Raw genomic sequence first — 17,077 nt, 5'->3', positions numbered from 1 at the left:
ATTTCTTTTACATACACGTTTTTAAAAACAAGCGAGATGTTTATTTTTTAAATTCAATCCCACGGTTATGCTTACTTTTCATAGTGTGGACGGAGTGGTCCGTTCCACTACTTTCCATTCGTTCTGTGCTCTGCGCGTGGAGCGTAGAAGAAGAAAAAGACATGGCGGCCCCTACAGACGCAATGAAAATGCTCCAATTTTTAAAACTAATCGGTCATCTTAAAGTAAGACACTAATAATTCTAAAAAAATGTATTTGTTCAAGAACAATTGTCTCAATGCGTTTGTATTACTTCAACCATGCGTGAATAGTTGTGTTTTAATCCTATTTATTGTGCTTTGAGTTTCTGCCACAACCTCAAGAGTTATTGAGTCTGCATAAAATGATATACTGTACTTGAATAAAAGTAATGATTTGAAATAATTATTTAAGATCCGACTAATACTGTGTTATCAAGACATACAGTATATTCCGTTTAAGTGGCAGCATTAACAATCTAATCTTCCCAAACGCCCTTAATCACTACTACAGTGCAGACGTATGTTACTGTTATGAAATGAACTGTTTCTTTAACCAATCAGATTTCAAATTCGTCTTGACTGGGACAGGACGCTGGCCCTAAACGATGCCAGCATTTTTCCACTCACAGATTTGTTAGAGCAAAACCTGTTACAACCAGCTGCTCGAATTAATATGTTTCATTATCGAAATGCCTCGTGAGTGTCGTCTATTTAATTTAAATTGTTTTTTGATTTTGTTATGCTGAATTAATAAATGACAAACAACTGTTAAAATGTTATTGTCTTTCCTGGAGAGGATACCACGGACGGGCTGGGTGTACAGGAAGGTACAGGACCCAGAAAGTGTGTCGGACCACATGTACCGCATGGCCCTGATGTCTTTGGTCATCACAGACCCTAAAGTGGATAAGGACAAGTGGGTTCATTTGCACTTTTTGTCTTCTTTGAGCGAGCTATCAATATTAGTCTCCTCTTTTCCTCAGGTGTATCAAGTTAGCTCTGGTTCATGACATGGCCGAATGCATTGTGGGAGATATCGCGCCGTCCGACAACGTCAGCAAAGCGGAGAAACACCGGCGGGAGGAGGTTGAGTGAGCAGCAGCGCTCTACTGATGTTTGTTTTTGTTGATTAAAAAGTATTTTCCTTCAGGCAGCCATGAAGCAGCTATCGAGTCTCATGCCAGATCACCTCGGGCAGGAGATATATGCACTGTGGGAGGTAAAGTTTGAATGTTTTACTGGCTTAGCCCTCACTAGAGCCCAATTGATCCAGATTTTTGTTTTAGGCCATTTGGCAGAATGAAATGACTATCCATATTTAATATAGATATTATGTGGAGTGTTTAGGAATACGAGCACCAGAGCAGCGCGGAAGCCAAGCTGGTGAAAGAATTTGACCGTCTGGAAATGATCCTGCAGGCGCACGAGTACGAAGAGCTGGAGGGAACGCCAGGGAGACTACAGGAGTTTTTTGACTCCACTCAGGGTGAGCCCGACATTCATTTGGGGTACATTTCCCCCATAGATGGTTCATCTGCTAAACATTTCTCATAGTAGCAATTTTCCATGGCTTGGAAAGTTGAGGAGGAAATAGGATTGTCACAATCATTTTGTGATTTTGCAGGTCGTTTCCAGCATCCCGACGTGCTCCAGCTGGTCAGTGCTTTGAATGACGAGAGGAGGAGGAGTCACTTAACCGAACCAAATAACTCTGGCAACTTGCAATCGCCTTCACACGCATCATGACCACAACGTTTTACTACAAGTCACAGCATCAACAGGCTGCAACGTCAAATGAACACTCGTCTGGGAAAACAACGCTCCATGATCAGTTGTTGTCTTTGAATAATGTTTTATTATCAAAAAACGGGACTTGAGATGTACTTGATTTCAGATCAACATATAGGAGACCGTCATTGTGTTCCAAACATGACAAAATGAAATCTAGAGAAGATATCAAGCAGGCTGAAAACTAAATTGTGGGTTTGTTAACAGGTTAAAAAAAAAAAACATTGTTACATAACGTCCAACATTACCTTTATCGAGCCAAGAGTTCTTGTTCTGTTGTAGAACTAGAATAAATATACCGGTACATGTCTTGGGTATCACTTTCAAATTGGAGGTTTTAAGTTGCCCAAGACGATTGTGTACAACTTGCCTTCTCTTTCAATATTATTTGATTAGCCCGAGAGCTGAATTAAATTCTGTGTCTCATCGTGGCAGTCATGTGAAATCCTTTCAAAACCTTCCATGACAATACAGGAGCAGAAAATGCTCAAAATCAACTGCAGATGGGCCCTTAGTGGAGACTCAAAAAATAAAATAAAAATCCGCCATTCCAAAATGGATTTTGTGTCAATTAGAAAACTACGACTAAATCTCGCAGTGTACTTATTTATTTTCCTTTTAGCTTGGTCTGAATACCCATTTATAAATTCCTCAAAATTGATGTTCAAAAACTCCAGAACTCCAGTCACGGCTATATTTGTCACATCTTATTGGGTTAAATTCGCCATATGCGGTTTTCAAAGTTAGTCAGAATATAAAGCGATATTTCAAAACGTTCATACTAGCAGCCGATAAATATTGCATGATCATCATTTATTGTTTCCGTTCAAAAGGAAGTGAACTGGAAAAAGTAAGGAGGTGAGCACTCATGTCGTTGAGAGGGGAGGAGTATTGACGCAAAATGTCGCAAACATGAATACCGTTTCCTACTCCATTCTCTCGGGCGTGTCCGTCAAGTTGTGAGTGGGCGTGTCCTGTGAGCTGGCCTTCGCAGTGGAGGAGAGGACGTCCTCGAAGCTTCCTCCTGCCCCAGGACTTCCGACTTTAGTCTTGGAAATGCAAAGAAGAAGAAAAAAAAACCCTTCAGTTGCTGAGGAAGTTATCGGCGGACGTAGCGAAAACAAATAATACAGGAACACTCAGAGCGCACACAGCTGCCTCGAAAGAAGCTAGCATGAAGCTAACACGCTCTTGTAAGATGAAAGATGGCATGAAAACATGAGGTTGTTTTTCAGACTGTATAATTGTGTTTTTTTGTACATACCTTGATGTTCGAAACGGTACTCTCAACTTTCTCCTCAAAAGACCGGAAGCTGGGAGAGTTTCTGGAAAGGAAAAGAAAAAAAATATCTTTTTTCTTTCTCCTCACCACAGAGCAACAAATGCTGCTTCATTTTAAAGCAACCATACGTAATAATTTGATACTAAAATATCATATGTGCTACACTGCATCCATGTTCTTACCAGTTTTTTTGTGGTCTACAATATCAGTTGACCAGCGTCTCGTGTCATTAGCACAACCATCATGCTTAAGCTACCGTTCAGGCTTATGGCATGTGGTTCTCATACAAATTAAATATGAACAAACAACAACAAAAAACAGCATCTCCTGTAGCCATGGTGACCCACTGATCGCCAAGCAAGTAACGTCCACTACTGGTGGACCAGACAGGACACCCCTCGTATCATTAGCACTAGCATCAATGCTAAAACTACCGTTGCGAGAATACTGCGCTGGGACAAACACTAATATGCTCAGACAAAGGTAACTTGCGTTGACTTTGTACAGTCATCATTTCTACTCGATAGGACTTGTTAGCTTATTCCGTTTCTGACAAATGGTAACATACAAGACATTCAAACAATTACCTCATGGCAGGCATGCTCATAGAGTGTGAGATGGAGTAGCTGTCCGCAAGGAGAGGAGTTAATGATTAGCTGAGCTCACATCAGTGTTAGCGGTTAGCACACAGACACGTGGACGCACAAGTGGGGCAAAAATATACAAACACGCACATTAAAAAAAAAAGGGGGAAGGAAGGAGCGTCTCGCCATTGAAATGAATTGAAATACCTTTGCAGCCGCCCTTCCCCACCCGCCCCCCAAAAAAGTTTGGGAACATTTTTCTGATCAAGGAAATGAGGATTGTCTAAGACAGGGGTGCCCATTAGGTAGATCCTGATCTACCGGTAGATCCAAGACAGGTCCCAAGTTGATCCGAGGAGTGTCGAGAAGAAAAACAAACAAACAACCATTTGTGTGTCTTTGTACATGTTAGTAATATATTTTTTTTGTGTTAATATACACTGCACACTAATGAGTCTCATTTTCACTAAAAAAATATTTAAAAAATAAAATAAAGCAGGTAAATCTTAAATTTGTGTGTGTGTGTGTGCGTGCGCGCGCCGGTAACGGTAGATCCCGTGAGGTTAGTTGATCAAAAAGTAGATCTTCGATCCAAAAAGTTTGGGCACCCCTGGTCTAAGACATAAAACAATGTAAATGAAGCAGCTTCATGTTCTTACCCTATGGAGCTGGTCCTTGGGAGCACGCGGGGTGGGGGAGATAAAACGTGTTTCATTGAACAGTTCTGCGCTACAACACTAAATTGGTTTGAAATATGCTCATATAGGTGAAAATAAAAAACAAAAAAATCACATGAGAAATGGAGGCTTGGAAAACACAAAGACAAAGTGACAACAAAGCAGAATTTAAGATGAACACAGCAGGAAGAAGCTCACCACATGCTGGAATCGACAAATGCGCACACAGCGTTTTCAATGTAATCGTTCACTTGTGACCACAGTTATTTTGCCGTGAATCACTAATTACGTGCTGCGTTTCTGGTTAATGGTGATTAAGTATGAATTATCCTTGAATCTGCCACACGCGTCAGGCCTAAAAAATAAAAATAAAAACAATACACCGCACACAAGACAATAACTAAAGAGGCATGCCTTGTAATCACACATGCACACGCGTACACGTACCTCCTAGGAAATAGTAACTGTAGACCGGCCATGCTGTATGAACAACATTGTTTCTTTTATCAGATCAGATCAGATGTGAGACAGGCCGATAACCACTTGCCCCCGATTCAGTACTGTACATGCTAACGCTAATATGCGTTTCATGCTAGCCTGGCTATTAGCTCAGCATATTAGCTTAACACACGAATGCCAAGATTCAAACGGTGAATTAAAAATCAATCCAGTGTCACTGCCAGCTGGAGAAGTCATAGAGCCGTTTTAACTGGGGGGGGGGGGGGGGTCTGTGACATGGGGGCGTGATGACCTTGAAGCCAAATTAGCACCGTTAGCTTAGCGGGTCGTAGTTTAGCACATGTGCTTCAGTCACACGGTTAATTTTGGGACGAAGGTGACCACCTCTGTCTTCGTCATTCCAACCTCATTCCCCCCCCCCCCCCCCAACACTCTCTGCTTCTGGCGTACGTATTTCAAGTTAGGACAAGACTGACAAAAGTTCAGAGCTGTCAACAAATACGGTCACGGGGTGGGTGGAGAGCGGGAGCTGGAGTGACGTGTTAAGATAAAAGATAACTGCCGACAGGCGGCGAAATGGCGAACCAAATGAAGTGCTCGCTGTTCAGTGAGTGTGAGGGAATATGAGCTACGTGAAAGTGTTGCGGAGCACCTCATGTCTCCAAACTTCCTGTTGATGGCACTGCCGAGCGTGCTGAGGGCCGCCGTGGTCTTCTGTCCCGCCGAGCTCAAAGTCTCGGATGTTCTCTTGTACCTGAAAACCCCAAGAGACGTTGACACAGTGGACACCCGCATATTCCCGCTTTGGGATTCACAGATTTTTTTTCGGGGGGGCTGAAGGGAGTTTCACCCCCCCCCCCCCCCCCAATAAAAAGTAGTGCAACAGCTTTAATCTTGTGGCATATTGGTACCAAGGAAATATACTTGGGAGTGTTGGAGCTTCATTTAGACAAAAGTAATGCTTGACTGCCATCTTGTGGTATCTATAAGCATTGTATTGATTCTTCAATACGTGTATAAACCGTGATTCTTGATTTCTTTATGAGGTTTCAGTCATAACGACGCTCGAAGGGAAACAATAAAAATGAGTTTGACACCCCTGATCTACATCTTGGGATGTGAGACGATTAGCATTGCGTTCGTAAGCGCCCGTGGTCACCCGAAACCCGTGTGCTCACTGTGCTTCATTATTGATGAGGAGATGTATAAATGTGCGCATGCGTGTCAATAAAACAGCCGTCCGTGTTGATAGATGGACAAGTCCGCCTTTGACTAGAGTGTAATACAAACACGGCATGTTACAAAAGAAAAACAACACTGGGTAGGCCGAAATTTTGGAGTCGTGCCTCGGTGTCCGTTTGCGCTTACGCGGTGGAGCTCTGCATATCGAGCCAGCCTCGACTCAGGTTGCCGCGGAGCTCGCCGAGAGGAGTGATGCCCAGTTTGTGCTTTAGCTCGCCCTGCCGCTTCTCTTTGGATGCCAGCACCTGCTTCAGTGTGCTGATCTCATCCTCCAGCTGTGCCAGGACAAAAAAATAATAATAATAAATCAACCAGACGTTTACTACCTAAATAAATATGGCGACGCACTCCCCCGGGTTGACCCACAATGCAACATTGTATTTGTGCGTGCGTGTTTTAGTACTCTGGTTAACTCCAATTGGATCTCCTCTCTCTCTTCCTCCGTCATGATGGAGTTGCTGAGGTTGACGTCCGACGTCGTGTGTTCGTCCGCTTCCCTCAGCGGCTCCGAGTCAAGAAAACCTGCCGGGCACACGCGGTCGTCATACGTTCATGTGCCACCGAAGGCGAATGCTCCAAAAATCGGCCATCTATGGGGGTTAGTTTTAACCCAGAAATGAGATAAGAGCAATTTCCATTCACGTTTTTTTTCCCCTACAGGTCTTCACATTGCTGTCATCGAGAACATTTTTGGTGTTTCAAAGTGTTTGGATGACAAATGGTTACATAATGTGTGGCCGCCTGTAATCCAGATTAACACAGATGGATTATGTAACACACACACAACACACGAGTAAGATTAACGATACTTCTCAATACTCGCGCGCACACACACAAACATCACGACTGTGACAGTTGAAGTCGCCACAAAAGAATGCGAAAAAAAACCCACACAAGCACAGAGAGAAAAAAAAGGTGGAGGTTGTGGAGATAATGGGCATTACAAAGATCAATCACTCTTGTTTTGAAGGAAATCTTACATTTTCCCTAGGAACTACCAAAAGGAAAGATGCGGCTGGAAAAAAAAAAGTGAGTCTCGTTTTGAAATGTCGACTTCCACATTTGCGCCGCAGGAAAGGAAGTGCATTGGGTATGCAGAAGCACAAATGTCAACTTTGTGAGAATTCCTCGCGAGCACTTCCAGGAAATGAAAGCGCTTGAATTAACTACTTCCAAAGTGCAAAGACCAGAAAATTCGCAGGACTTTTTAGGAAGGAGGAAAAAAAACAACAACGGATCAATAACCAATGCCTCCTAAACTCGAAAAAGTCCCACATTATGATACTCCTAAGTCAAGGAACAAATGCTTGTCTTTAATTTGAAAATGCCACATGGGAACACTCGACAGGGCACTTGTTTGTCTCACGCCCCTCGCTGCACTTAAAAAAAAAAATGTGGCCTTGAATACCTCTCTGATCACAAGATTTCCATCTGGGTCATGTGTTGAAACTAAATAAGAGCCCCGGGCGGATGGTCATATGGCAACCAGAGTGCAAGACCAAATTGTCCATATTCTAATCCAAATTTTAAAAAATAAAAATTCCATTCATCTTGGCGTGCGGAAAGTTTTCCAAAGCTGCGGTTCACAACTTGGTGACGGACTGTTTGCCACCAAACAGGGAGTCACTTCTAAGTGGAATGCAATTACCTAACTGGATCAACAAACTGCGTCTTGCTTCCGACTGACTTAGATCACACCAATACGAAGTACAGCGACAGCGATTGATGATTTAAAAAAAAACTATCCAATTGCTCCGGTTCGGTTATCGACACCAGCAATTTACAGGACAAGGAAATGCTCATCCACTCAATGGCAGAGGGTACGTAATAAACCTGTCCATCCAGTTTTGTGTGACCTCAGAAGCACATCAACAAACAAAAATGTCACAACTTATCTTGTTGCAATTTAAAAACATGCTCAGAGTGAAATCTGGGACCGTTTAGCTAAACAGAACGCTATTCTTCTGTTGGGCGAATAGCAACAGGTGGTTAGAGGATACACAGGTTCATTGTCCGGCATTTAACTGTATTGCCTGTCAAAGTAAGGTGCTGGCTTTGATAAATGTATAAAAAGATATAGTTTATTATTTGTTGTACATAAATGTTTTTGAACCAAATAAACATTTAAATAACTAGGCAATGCCTAGAGTCCAAAAATGTATATTTTCGGATAGTCCAACTGACATAGCCACTTTAGCACGACATAGCACGAGACCAAGTACCATCGCTTATTCTAAGTCGAAGAAATGAAATTTGATTGACAGTTGAGAGGATGTGGTTTCACATCATTCAGCATAAACGCACCCAGTGCTCAAAAGCGTAGAGAGCGGCGAGTTTGTTCACAATTTTTAAGCCTCATTTCATTAATCATTCAAATTTGACAGCAGTGTCAATCACACTCTTTGTCATGTGTCAAATGTGGAAGACATTTATCTTCATTTTAAAGGGACCTTAGGGAATACTCGACAATCTCCCCAGGCTCATTTGATGATTTAGAATGTTTATTTTGTTTTGTCACTTAAACATTGTTGACACAGTTACTAAATTTGTTGTCAGTCAGTCATTTCCGGTCAGTGAAATATGACGTCATGTCGTCGCAAGTGATTAAGTCAAATCAATTTCACCTGCAAACGCTATTTACAATTCGAAGGAGGCCAAATCTATCAAATTTAACAATTGGTTACTTTTTAGGGAGAACATTTAATCGTGGGTACACCACTTTGATCTTGGGTGCCGTACGCGTGGACAGGGTGGTTCGTAGCACGAGCAAGTCCATTAAAAAAGTGTGGGTGCGTGTGGGGGTGGTCTCTAAACTCAAACAAGCTTTTAAAGTGCGCATATGAGGAGACACTGACTGACCTTGTTGTCTGGTTTCCATGGCCAACTTCCACTCGCGGTGCCACGCAACACGTCACGGTGTCAGCAGGAGCTTGGCACCGGTGCCCCGGTCAGTTCGTGGCCGCCGTCTCTTCTACTTTGACTGCTTGTCACGAGATCTGGCAACCGAAGTGGGCGGGTCGTAGGATATGCGCAAGCCAATGAGCGCAGGCGCCGCTGACATCTACGTTGCAGTGTTTTATCTCTGGATACGTTTTTGAGCGCGGGACGTCTTTCGTTTGTTTTGTTTCAATATTCAGTGTATAACACTCCATTAACACTATTCATGTCCTCTTAAAAAGATTCGACTGTGTTTTCATGCTGGTACTTTGGACAATGACGAGTGTCGGACATATTTGTGCGTGGCTGTGGGTTTCTGCTGCCCTCTGCTGACTACTACTGTCATCACAGCTGTATTCAACAAACAGTCGGGTTTGTTGCATCATCAAGATTAAGATATCCTTTATTTGTCCCGCAATGGGGAAATTACAATCAGATTACGGTTTTATTGCCGCAACGTAAGAAGAAAAAGTACGCAACATGACGACTTTGTTCAGGAACAGTTTCAGCATGATATATTACCTCTTTGGACAAGTTCATTTGTGTTTGTAATATAGAAAAAAAGGTAAATATCTGAACTCCACTACCCAAAAATAGAAGAAAAAGCACACATAAAAAGCACACACACTCTTTAATTCTGAGGAAGTTTATTTTGGAAGAGTGTAATTTTTTTTCTGACACCAACTCATCCAAAGGCTTCCCATGGAATGCCAGGATTTTTTTTTCCATAGCCGCCGTTTTTTGAAAACAATACAATTATTAAAACAACAGTTTTGTCTTTCCTTCCTGAGAAACTGATGCGGAGTGCATAGAAATGAAGAGGAAAAATAAGAATAATAAATTAAAAGAAAGGTGAACACAAAGCAGGACAACTTTGGGAGAGGACCGAGTAAGGTTATCGTATACGAGAAGGAATACGTCATTTCGCTGCTGGTGGAAGTCGCTATATTCCGATGGTTTTAAAGCAAAGTATTTTTTTTACAGTATACAGGCACTGCTTTACTTATAAACATTTCGGATATACAAATAATTCTGTTAGTTTAGACTTTTTATAAACTCTCTGGCGGCGAAATTTAGAGTCTGGTGCCATCAGTGTAGTGTGCTACAATCTGCCTGGCAACACTGAATTCGACCGGAAGAGAGACAGCGCAATTATCATCAAATAATAGCCGCTTATGTCGTAAACTGAGATTATAAACCTGTTAATATTATTGTATTCATCACATGTACGTGTGTGTTAAAGTAACAATTGTATGACTGTTTAAAATACCGATATCATGTCGACGTCTACAGCATTTTGCATTGTGTTAGCATTGAGCTAACGGAAGTGTTCGGCGAAATTATTTTTACAGTTCACTTCAACTGACCGTGACAAACCAACAAGCAAAACAGTCTGAAGTGTTTTGCCTCTTATGTGGAGAATTGCGAGCAAAGTCTTCTTTTTGTTTCTTCAAAGTGATGTTCTACAATAGTCTCCCATTTAGTGAAAGCAAGAGAGGCGCTGAAGAAATACTTTTGAAAAGTGTGTTTTAATACTGTCGGTTGAAGTGTGTTTTTAAGTTTAAATGTGTTGAAAGTGTCGGGGTGTGGACCTTTTTTCTCATAGGGATCACTATCGTTATTTCCCAATTTTATTTCTTTTAGCAGTGGAATTACTTGTATCAATGAGACAATCTTTTATTTGCAACAAATAACTCTGGCCAACTTCAAGTCCCAATAAAGTCAAAGCAAACTATAAATCTCTGTTTTCAGCTATTTAGGTCAAACTCAGTCATACTTGCGCACTTTGCTGGAATTCTTTGAATTCATAAAGGAGTGCAGACGGTTTAACCCTCATTTATACCTTTCGGAACAAGAATAATATCTTGGAACAAAAACGCACAAATCACTCGTAGCCACGTTTCCAACAAGTGGTACAGTTCGGTTTCGGTTGGATCAGGTTTGGACTGGTATAGAGCTTGATTAGCACCCGCCGCGTATTTTTCTTCTTTCGCGATAAAAGTCAGCAATGGCTCGATTGTCGGATGCCCCCACGTGAGATTATCTTTAGCGACTATCCTGTGATTTTTCCAACCCCAATATACTCTGAAAATGGCCGAAGCTGAGAATCGTTAAATGTTAAACCCGTTCAATATTTACGATCACAGGATCAGGCTCAACATGAGCATTTTCTTTCTCTTCAATTCAAAGTCAACAAGCGATTATTTTGTGTTGTGCGGTTTGATTGGCGAAACAATCGACATACTCCTCTGTGTTCAAATGAGCTTCAGGCATCGCACTGCGGGAAAAATCGTACCACACTGAACGGAACCAAATGCTCCTCAGGGAAAACGCGCTTCTCACCAGCGTCCTGTCTTGGCGACGTTTGGCACTGATACACAGACTGTATACTACTGATAAAAAGTTCTGAATATTCATTGATGTTTGGCTTCTTATCTTTTTTCCATGTATCATGAAAACACAGACGTCAACTCTTGGCATAACGTACCTTCCTATCTTCCCAGGCCCCAGTCCACATTCCGGTGCTTCATCTCGCCTGGAGAATACAGCAAGAACCGCTTCTGTGTTGAAGAACAAGCCGTGAAGACAAGCACAAAAAAAAAAACAAAAAAAAGGAAAGCTGCGCTTCATGTAGAATGGAGTTAAGCCTTATTCCTCATGATCCTCAGTCAATTTTTAAATAATCTCATCCTTTCCCGTCCGACTCGTCGCCAGTGCCGAGTCCTGTCCACAAGTCTTGTATCGAAACGCATCTCATCCTCGATGAGGCAACTGTCATCACCCTCAGGCCGTCATTGCCGTGGAGGGAGGAAGCTAGTGTCATACTGCTTCAAAAAAAAATAAAAAATACAACGGATAGTTTTTATTGATGGATGAGCCAGTTGTTTGCGTCCTCCAGATCAGTGTCCAGCTCTTCATCCTCATCCAGAGGCTCAGGGGTCCGGAGCTCGAGTTCCCGCAGGAAGTCGGGCGTGTAGGCGGGCGGCTGGGATTCCGACTTGAGGCCGATTTTCTTCTTGGTCAGGTGGAACTGGTCCCGGATGAAGTTGTAGAATTCGTATTCGTAGCGCATACGATGGTAGAGCACCTGCAGCGCCTCCAGAGTGGGCGTGTGTTTGCGTACCGTGCCCGTCATGTTGCCCATCTTCCTGTGATCTACATACAAACACACTTGGTCACTTTTTGAGAAGAACTCACACGTCTATTTTTTTTTGTGGTGTCAGCCAAACTTTAGAGGGTAAATTGGAAGTCGGGACACTCATACGTCAAGGTCGCACTGTCCTGAGGAAGATTTTGGCCTACCGGGGCTTTTATAGATGTTGATCACTCCCGTAAAGTAGTGTGGGAGGAGCCTCTCCAACAGGAGCAACACATCTTCCAGCTCCTCCAAGATGCCCACCAACAAGTAGTTCTCCAGTACATTCTGTTTGGCCCGCTCTAAAGCCCACGGACCCGGCTCTCTGATCGACGGAGCAACAAAATATGTCAGACCAGCCGTGCCTGCCAAGACACTTTATTGAATTGAAGCTCTTGAGAAAGCACATACCTGCATTTCGGATGCTGCCCGCAAAAGTATGGGATGATGTAGAAGACTCGGGGGTTGGAGCACTCCGGGTAATTCTCCAGAATGCACACGTTTATGTCCTGGAAAAAAAAAATATCAACATCTAATGAGCACGAGTTGTCGCTGGTTGCTAAAAACCGAATGAAGTTTATGTGGGATGTGAGCAGCTTCCGGGTCTCCTTCAAAGTGAACTGTACCAACTCATTCCGTCCGCTAGAGGGAGCTCTGCACCAACGCCTGCTTCCAGAGCAATCGATTCAATTTCACCCGAAGTACACTTTGGCCCCGAGAAGCGGCGAAGGACCACTCGCCGATGAAAAATATGTAAATGAATACATAAATAAGAGTCGTGAACCTTGAACAACCCCGGCAACGTGCGCGCAGCGATTAAAAACTGGCACACGGCTGTAAAAGCAGCGAGCCACTGTGACAAAATGGAGATGTGGGTTCTCCATTTAAATAGAAGTAACGCCATTTACTTTTTTTTGCAGGTTAAATGCAGTGAACTGAGGCAAGAGCTCCATTAAACAATAAAAAAATGAGCGTGAAGCCATCAAACATTTCAGTCTTCAAATATCCACCTGATAATTCTACAGAATAATAGTTCATTTGGAGAAACTTTGATTTCGACATCATACACACACACACCGTCGCGCCGAAGAGACGAACGTAATCGGAAAAATGAAACGACATTGAAAGTGTGATGAATAAGATTCACGCTACCGATGAGCGAGAAATGGCTGGAATGAAATCGGAGCCATTTGTCAACGCCAAAACCAAGGCGAACATAGTCCATCACCCAGATTACCGGCAGGCAGACTGACCTCAACGTTGGAGCGGGAGACGAACGCAAGGCAAAATGGTCACCATGATGGTGTATTTTTTTTTGGGGGGGGGGGGCTTTTCATTCACTGACACTTAATTTTTTTGTTTTGTTTTTACAATTAACAGTAGCTAACTTAATCTTAAGCATGGTTGATTAAGAGCTGACCGTAAAGGGACGCACATTCAAAACAGGTCAATTTGACTGGAAGGTGTTGGTTATTTATACACTTATAGGTCGGTATTGTACTAGAATTGTTTTCCCTAGAAGCTCAATTGTGCAGCCAGGAGGTCTGAAATCCCTTTCAGGTGCTTGGACGAAGACTTTTTTTCCGGTCGGGATGAAGCAATTCCTCAGGAAGAGGAACGATTGCTACTGTCAAATAGAAGTGCCAGGTGGTTGTGCGAGGATCCAGCACACCCGCGACCCCTCGTGAGGATAAGCGCATCAAAAATGGATCTCAATTGTTGCTCATATGACTCATATGGCCCACACCCAGGAAGTATCTTGCGGACTTTGTGACTGCACATACTTGTCGTGCTGCACCCTACTTTTGAGGAATCCACTCAAGGCTCATTTCTATACGGCGCGCGCACGTCAGCGGTGCACGCGCTCACGCGCGAGTCATTAGTATTTGTGGCAGAGTACCAGTGTGCACACTCGGGCTCATTGTCACTATTCTCTGTGTGGATTAGACCCACTGAAAAGTCTTTCAAAGTGGAGCAAAACAAGCGCTAATCTGTCAAAAAGCCTCTCGTTGCACTTCATGGAAATGCGAGCGTGTGAACTAAACAGGCAGGGAGCAACGGGGTACATTTGTTTAGATTGCTGTAAATGTAAAAAAAAATGTATTAAAAAATCGGAATATTACAACATTATTCCCTTATGATAATTGTTTTCATCATATTACAGCCTTTTTTTTTTTTTGCAAAACCATTATCTGTTATTGTGACCACTTATTTTAAAAAATAAATAAATAAGCAGGTTTTTACATATAGCGGGGGTGTCTGGAAGATATCCTCGCTGTCTACAGTAAATGGGCGTTCACTGTATACTGACGACATAAACGCACAACACAACACTCAGCCGAGTTCGGACCCGTGCCAAAGCAAAACAAACCGCATTTGGATGAGTCCCAGATTTTCGGATTGGGCTCCAGAGCCAAAGTTAATCAATTCACCTTCGGGCTTTACGACAGCTCGACGCCAAACGTTGACGAAATCCCTTTTTGTGTTTGGCTGTGGCCAACAAACAAACAAGGCGCCTCGTCTGGATTGGTTTTGTTCACATGCTTATGCTGCAGGTCCTACCGGGGTGTGTGCACAATATACATTCAAATGTTTTGCACATACGTTGGGGGGGCGGGGGGGATGCAGGGCGACCGCAAGAATGTCTCGGGGGAACTCGCACGTTGGGTGCCGTTGGGCCAGCTGACAGCCTCTTTCAATGACATCTCTTGGCGTGATGCAGAAAGCGGTCTGGATTCTTGGCGCGTGCCCTCAAGGACAATTCATAAGCGGGATTAGTTTGGATAGCGACACTGATTAAGGAATGGGCGCTGAAAAAATATTTTCGATTACCTCTCACGTGCCACTGCTCACGCTCTCACGCCACACACACAACTGAAATGTCTCACCAGAGCTGCTCAAATGTATTGACATGGACTACTGAAAGAATCAGACTCAACTCAAATGTTCTCACAACAACCACTGTTGAAGCTTGCAGGCATTACTTAAACATTCTCACACACTACTGGAACACACAAACGAAATGATCTCTCTCTCCCCCTCTCTCACGCACACACACACACACACACACACACACACACACACACAACATACACAACACACACTACGGACACATGTTCCATTTATATGAAAGCATTTGATGACCCTTTAAGTAATGTGTGAGAGGATTTTAGCTAAGCATGAGAGCATTTTATTTGTGTGCCGAGAGCGTTTTGCTTTTATGTGAGAACACCTGACTCGAGTGGAAGAGTTTCACAATGTGTACAAAACAATTCAGTAGTGTCTGATAGTATTTCTGTAAACTGCGAGAGAACATTTTGTGTGAGTGTATGTGTGTGCGTGTGTTTGTGAGTATGATGAAATCAGTTGTGCTTGTGAGAGTGTTTCAGTAGCATTTGTGTGCACGAGCAGTGTGTGTGTGTGTGTTGTGAACAGAATTTTTGTGTAGTGTCTGGATAGTGTTTCAGAAACTTGTGAGTGTGTTTAATGTGTGAGAGAAAGCGAGAGAGAGAGTAAGAGGGAGAGCATTTCATTTGTGGGTTCCATTGTAGAGGATGGCTACGAAAGAGTGGTTCAGCAGTGCATGTGAGAGTATTTCAGTAGTTTGTGAGTGAAAAGCAACAGTCGTGTGTGCAAACGGGGGGGGGGGGGATCTGATGTGAGTGTTTGAGTCGTGATGTGAGAGGTGATCCAGAATTCGGGCGCAGACAGCTTTCCGCTCGCGAGCACTTCCTTACTTACAAAGAGGGATTATTTCGCATCCATGTGACACATGTCATCCACAGGTAAGCTGGTCTGCAACAACAGGACCTTCACCTTTACCCTTTTCAAATGTAGCACCCCCCCCCGGCCCCCACCTCCCGCTGGTTTGCATACTTCAATAACTCAACTCACATGGTCCGAAACTGCAGGGAGACAAGCGGCGCAACGCTCAATTACTGCCAGTCAGACTCAAGCCAGGATGACATTGTGTCAGCCTCTCATTACAGCTTGAGCTTCCACAGTATTTTTGTCATCCCATAATATTATACCGCTCACCGCGGTAGGAGTCGCAAAGTCATTTCTGACACGTGGTCACTAAAACAGAAGTCGTGACACTTTACGGGAGCGTCTTGGGTAATGATGTCGCTCAATTATGTTTTTGATCTCGGAATCAAATGACACCCCCCCCCCCCAAAAAAAAATCGAAACGCGATTCTGTCACAGCGCCGCGGTTGGCAATGCCCGTCAGAGCGGCAGAGAGGGAACGTACCAGATATCGCTCGTCGTCGGTCATCTGGGGGGTGCGGATGAGGTGGTTCTGCTCGCCCCTCCAGTCGCCGAAGCGACGGAAGAAGTAGTTGGACAGGAAGCGGTTGATGGGGTCGCGGATGATGTTGATGTAGACGGGCTCCTCGATCTTAAACCTGACAAAGGCCAGGTTCCAAACGGAAGTGAGTAGCGGGTAAGAACAACAAGGCGAGTATTGCCTAAGTGTGTTTATTCACCTGGTAAAGTTGAGGAAGTGAACATGACGCGTGTAGAGGAACGGCTGAGGGATATTACTGATGTTCTTCATTAGATCCACCTGAGGATAAAGAAGAAAAAAAATGAAAGACTCTGCAAGAAATAATTGTTGGCGGGAAAAAAAGAGAAAGAAATAAAAGATGACCTGACAGATCAGATAAGGACCGATTAGCTTAGCTCTGAGCTAATGGAAGCAGAGCGAAACCACATGCGTCCCCCCACTAATAAGGGGCGTTATGAAAGACCAACACACACATGCGCTTTTAGAAACTGAAAAAGTGACATCATAAAAGATGAATCAAATCGAGCGGATAATTGTAATTTGCTCTCAGGACTGACTTCAGTGCAGTCAATCCCTTGAGGGCTTCATCATCGTTAGCTTCCTCTCACAATATTCGTCGGTGATTCATTTCGATATCAATACGCAATACGTAAAAAGATCAGTC

At 43.4% G+C, this 17,077-nt stretch overlaps 3 protein-coding genes across 8 annotated transcripts in view; 1 reads left to right on the top strand and 2 right to left on the bottom strand.

The window, feature by feature from the left end:
* Positions 1 to 102: 102 nt before the first annotated feature.
* hddc2 (HD domain containing 2) lies at positions 103 to 2,349 on the top strand. The gene is made up of 6 exons (XM_052052911.1): positions 103 to 224; positions 815 to 936; positions 1,004 to 1,106; positions 1,171 to 1,239; positions 1,368 to 1,506; positions 1,645 to 2,349. The coding sequence occupies exons 1-6, from the start codon at positions 162 to 164 to the stop codon at positions 1,764 to 1,766; spliced, it is 618 nt and encodes a 205-aa protein (XP_051908871.1). The 5' UTR covers positions 103 to 161; the 3' UTR covers positions 1,767 to 2,349.
* A 255-nt stretch (positions 2,350 to 2,604) lies between these two features.
* tpd52l1 (tpd52 like 1) lies at positions 2,605 to 9,055 on the bottom strand. 6 transcript variants are annotated; one of them, XM_052052903.1, is made up of 8 exons: positions 8,912 to 9,055; positions 6,456 to 6,574; positions 6,179 to 6,327; positions 5,463 to 5,564; positions 4,799 to 4,831; positions 3,678 to 3,716; positions 3,073 to 3,133; positions 2,605 to 2,857 (listed from the first exon to the last, which is right to left on the bottom strand). In XM_052052903.1, exons 1-8 carry the CDS (start codon positions 8,928 to 8,930, stop codon positions 2,735 to 2,737), a joined length of 645 nt encoding a protein of 214 aa, XP_051908863.1. In that variant the 5' UTR covers positions 8,931 to 9,055; the 3' UTR covers positions 2,605 to 2,734. The 6 variants fall into 6 exon arrangements, with proteins under 6 accessions (XP_051908863.1, XP_051908864.1, XP_051908868.1 ...); XM_052052904.1 differs by lacking the exon at positions 4,799 to 4,831 and adding an exon at positions 4,334 to 4,348; XM_052052908.1 differs by having other exon boundaries at positions 6,456 to 6,642; positions 8,912 to 9,048.
* Positions 9,056 to 9,619: 564 nt separating this feature from the next.
* usta (uronyl 2-sulfotransferase a) overlaps positions 9,620 to 17,077 on the bottom strand; it is a 33,714-nt gene continuing 26,256 nt past the window's right edge. The window contains exons 4-8 of the mRNA XM_052052900.1: positions 16,613 to 16,692; positions 16,378 to 16,531; positions 12,537 to 12,634; positions 12,293 to 12,450; positions 9,620 to 12,145 (exon numbers count right to left, since the gene is read on the bottom strand). Of these exons, the coding sequence (XP_051908860.1) occupies positions 11,853 to 12,145; positions 12,293 to 12,450; positions 12,537 to 12,634; positions 16,378 to 16,531; positions 16,613 to 16,692 (783 nt within the window). The 3' untranslated portion in view covers positions 9,620 to 11,852. The remainder of the gene's footprint in view (positions 12,146 to 12,292; positions 12,451 to 12,536; positions 12,635 to 16,377; positions 16,532 to 16,612; positions 16,693 to 17,077) is intronic.

This window comes from Hippocampus zosterae, chromosome 19, assembly GCF_025434085.1.
Source record: "Hippocampus zosterae strain Florida chromosome 19, ASM2543408v3, whole genome shotgun sequence".
Classification (NCBI taxonomy): domain Eukaryota; kingdom Metazoa; phylum Chordata; class Actinopteri; order Syngnathiformes; family Syngnathidae; genus Hippocampus; species Hippocampus zosterae.
This window is presented reverse-complemented; position numbering and strand designations above follow the sequence as displayed.